Source organism: Papaver somniferum, chromosome 1, assembly GCF_003573695.1.
Source record: "Papaver somniferum cultivar HN1 chromosome 1, ASM357369v1, whole genome shotgun sequence".
NCBI classification, from domain to species: domain Eukaryota; kingdom Viridiplantae; phylum Streptophyta; class Magnoliopsida; order Ranunculales; family Papaveraceae; genus Papaver; species Papaver somniferum.
In genome coordinates this window covers 25,241,478-25,244,495 of record NC_039358.1, presented here as the reverse complement: position 1 = coordinate 25,244,495, position 3,018 = coordinate 25,241,478, and the positions used below count along the sequence as shown (strand labels likewise).

The following is a 3,018-nucleotide window of genomic DNA, read 5'->3' as shown; positions in this document are numbered from 1 at the left end:
TCTCTTTACTCAGATCAGTTAATCATGTCTCGAGAAGATTTTTCACCCATTACTGTCAAGTTTGATGGAACCAATTACAATCACTGGTCATATCTCATGAGAAGCTTTCTCAAAGGGAAAAGTATGTGTAAATATATCAATGGCACAGAAAAGGCCCCTACTGCAAGCAGTTCCAGCGTTGAGGACAAAGACAAGAACAAGGAACTGAAAGATTCATCAACACAAGATCCCAAAGAAATTTGAGAAGTCAACAATCATAGGATTCTGACATGGATCGGGAATACAATGATTACATCCATAAGCATGCAACTTGTCAATTTTGAAGTAGACAAAGAAGCATGGGATTTCCTCTCTAAAATGTATACTCAAATCAACTTTGCACAAAGATACAAACTTGAGCAGGATATTCGTTCTTTGAAACAACAGTCAGACCAGACCATCTCTGATTTTCATTCTGAGATGTCCATCGTGTGGAATCAACTAGAACTTATGGAACCAAAGTGGACTGCTGATACAAAAATATGGCAAAAATATAGAGAGGATTCTAGACTAGTTCAGCTATTAATGGCATTGATAGATGAGTTTGAAACTGTCAGAGCATCAATTCTTCATCGATCTCCTCTTCCAACGGTGGAAACTGCACTTTCTGAACTTATCACTGAAGAAACTCGTAAGAGAGTCAGGTTAGATATTTCTGCTTTCCTCGCAGTACCAGCACGACCAAGTTACAACTCTCAGTTCAACACTTAAAGGGTACTCGTGATTTATCTCAAGTTCAATGCCATAACTGCAAGAACTTTGGTCATCTTGCAAGGACCTGCACCGTTTCACCAAGTACATCATCTGCAAATGCTTCTCAGGTTTCAACATCTCAAACTGCACCTCCTAGCACACCTCAATGTAACTACTGCAAAGCCTTTGCACATCTAGTTGGAAATTGCACATCTCCATCATCTAGAAACATGAGGGAAAGAAGAAGATTGAATGGTAATGTTCCTGCACATCTATCTGCAGCTCTCGCTAATTTTTCATATAGTCTAGAGAAACCACAAGATGCAGCTGGACAATCTATATCACCCAATCTTGCTGAAATCCAGGAGATGCTCAAACAAGCTTTGTCTATTGGTAATAACTCCACAACTGCTTCTGCTTTCTCAGTTCCAACAGGTACATATTCAACTGAATGGTTTCTTGACTCAGGTGCCTCAAATCACATGACTTTTAACTCAACGTTGTTTGGGAGAAAGTGTCCCATTATTACACCTAAAATTCATACTGCAGATGGTACAGAAATAAGTGCTACTCATATTGGCCAGATTAAACTTTCAGATAAAGTACATATACAAGATGTGCTTCTGGTGCCTCAGATTAAAATGAATCTCATATCTATTGGTCAATTATGTAACCAAGGTTTTAACATCCACTTTACTTCTTCTGGTTGTTTTATACAGGATCCTATGACAAAGATGCTTGTTGGGATAGGCCGTAGAGTTGGTCGGTTATATATTTTGGAGTCTCTAGTTATTCCTCAGCAATCCAAGAACAAACTTGTTGCTGCTTCCGCTTCTACCTTACCTTCCACAGTATCTCCTTTTATATCTTGGCATTCTAAGTTAGGACATGTCTCTTTCTCTCGTCTTTCTTATATGATTAATAAAGGGTTGTTAGGAAATATACCTGTTGACAAAGAACCTCATTGCATTTCCTGTAAGATGCGCAAACAACATGCACTTCCTTTTAATAAAAGTATTACCTTTTCTAATCCACCTTTCGATCTTATACATTCTGATGTTTGGGGTAAGGTACCTTTTCCAACTAAAGGAGGAGCTTTGTACTATGTTATTTTCATTGATGATCATACTCGATATACATGGATCTATCTTTTCGACAACAGGTCAGAGTTTCTGAAATCTACACAGATTTCTCTAGAATGATCAAAACACAATTTGGAAAAACTATCAAAAAAAATTTCGTGCTGATCAAGGTGGTGAGTACATATCCAATCCTTTCAAGGATTTCCTAAAATCTCAAGGAACTCTTCTTCAATTATCTTGTACAGAAACTCCAGAACAAAACGGTGTTGCTGAAAGAAAACACCGACATATTATTGAAACAGCTAGAACACAACTCCTATCTTATTATGTTCCCTCAAACTTTTGGGGTGAATCCGTTCTCACTGCTGTTTACACTATCAATCGCATTCCGACTGTAGTTATAGAAGGTATATCACCATACGAGAGTTTGTTCAACAAGAAACCAATCTACTCTGAACTCCATGTTTTTGGTTCAACATGTTTTGTTCTTTTCTCAGATCGTGAGAGAAACAAACTTGGAAAGAAGAATACTATGTGTGTTTTCTTAGGATATGGTATAGAACAGAAAGGTTACAGATGCTATGATCCAGAGACTAGAAGGTTACGTATTTCTCGACATGTAACATTTTTGGATAAAATACCTTTTTGGTCCCTTCCTAGTAGCAAAACATCTACCTTAGAGAGCTTCACATATCTAGATCCTTTTGATGATACTTCTCTCGAGAATTCCTTACATATCACAGACATTCTTGTTCCTACTTCTTCTGAATCAATTGCAGTTACTGAAGGTGAAGTTGATACTGACAACTCTATGGAGCATTCTGACAATGCATCTTGACATGGGGATCCTGTACAAGAAGCTATCCCTCTGCCTCCGCTTGTACAAAAACCACCAGCTAAGTTTTCCGATTATCACTGCTCTTTATAAAGTATTTTGTCTTTGAATGAACCTAAAAGTTACAGGGAAGCATCAATGATACCAGAATGGCAAGACTCTATGGGAGAAGAATTGACTGCACATAAACTTGCTGGCACATGGGATATGGTAGATTTACCACCTGGAAAACCTATTGTGGGAAGTCATTGGGTCTATAAGGTCAAAACTAAATCAGATGGTACCTTAGAACGTTGCAAATCTCGTGTGGTTGCTCAAGGAAATACACAACAATATGAGATTGATTATGAAGATACTTTCGCTCCTGTG

The 3,018-nt window shown here is 38.0% G+C and overlaps 1 protein-coding gene across 1 annotated transcript; it reads left to right on the top strand.

Moving 5' to 3' along the window:
• Positions 1-285: 285 nt before the first annotated feature.
• On the top strand, positions 286-2,652 carry LOC113360346. The gene is made up of 6 exons (XM_026603879.1): positions 286-683; positions 815-1,167; positions 1,282-1,334; positions 1,452-1,797; positions 2,060-2,221; positions 2,312-2,652. The coding sequence occupies exons 1-6, from the start codon at positions 286-288 to the stop codon at positions 2,650-2,652; spliced, it is 1,653 nt and encodes a 550-aa protein (XP_026459664.1).
• The last annotated feature ends 366 nt before the right edge of the window (positions 2,653-3,018 follow it).

Coding starts and splice junctions, on each gene's coding strand:
- LOC113360346 (XM_026603879.1), top strand. CDS start 286: ATGATTACATCCATAAGCATGCAACTTGTCAATTTTGAAGTAGACAAA. Junction 1,168..1,281: donor TGCTTTCTCAGTTCCAACAG/GTACATATTCAA, acceptor TTCATACTGCAG/ATGGTACAGAAATAAGTGCT. Junction 2,222..2,311: donor TCCGACTGTAGTTATAGAAG/GTATATCACCAT, acceptor TTCTTTTCTCAG/ATCGTGAGAGAAACAAACTT.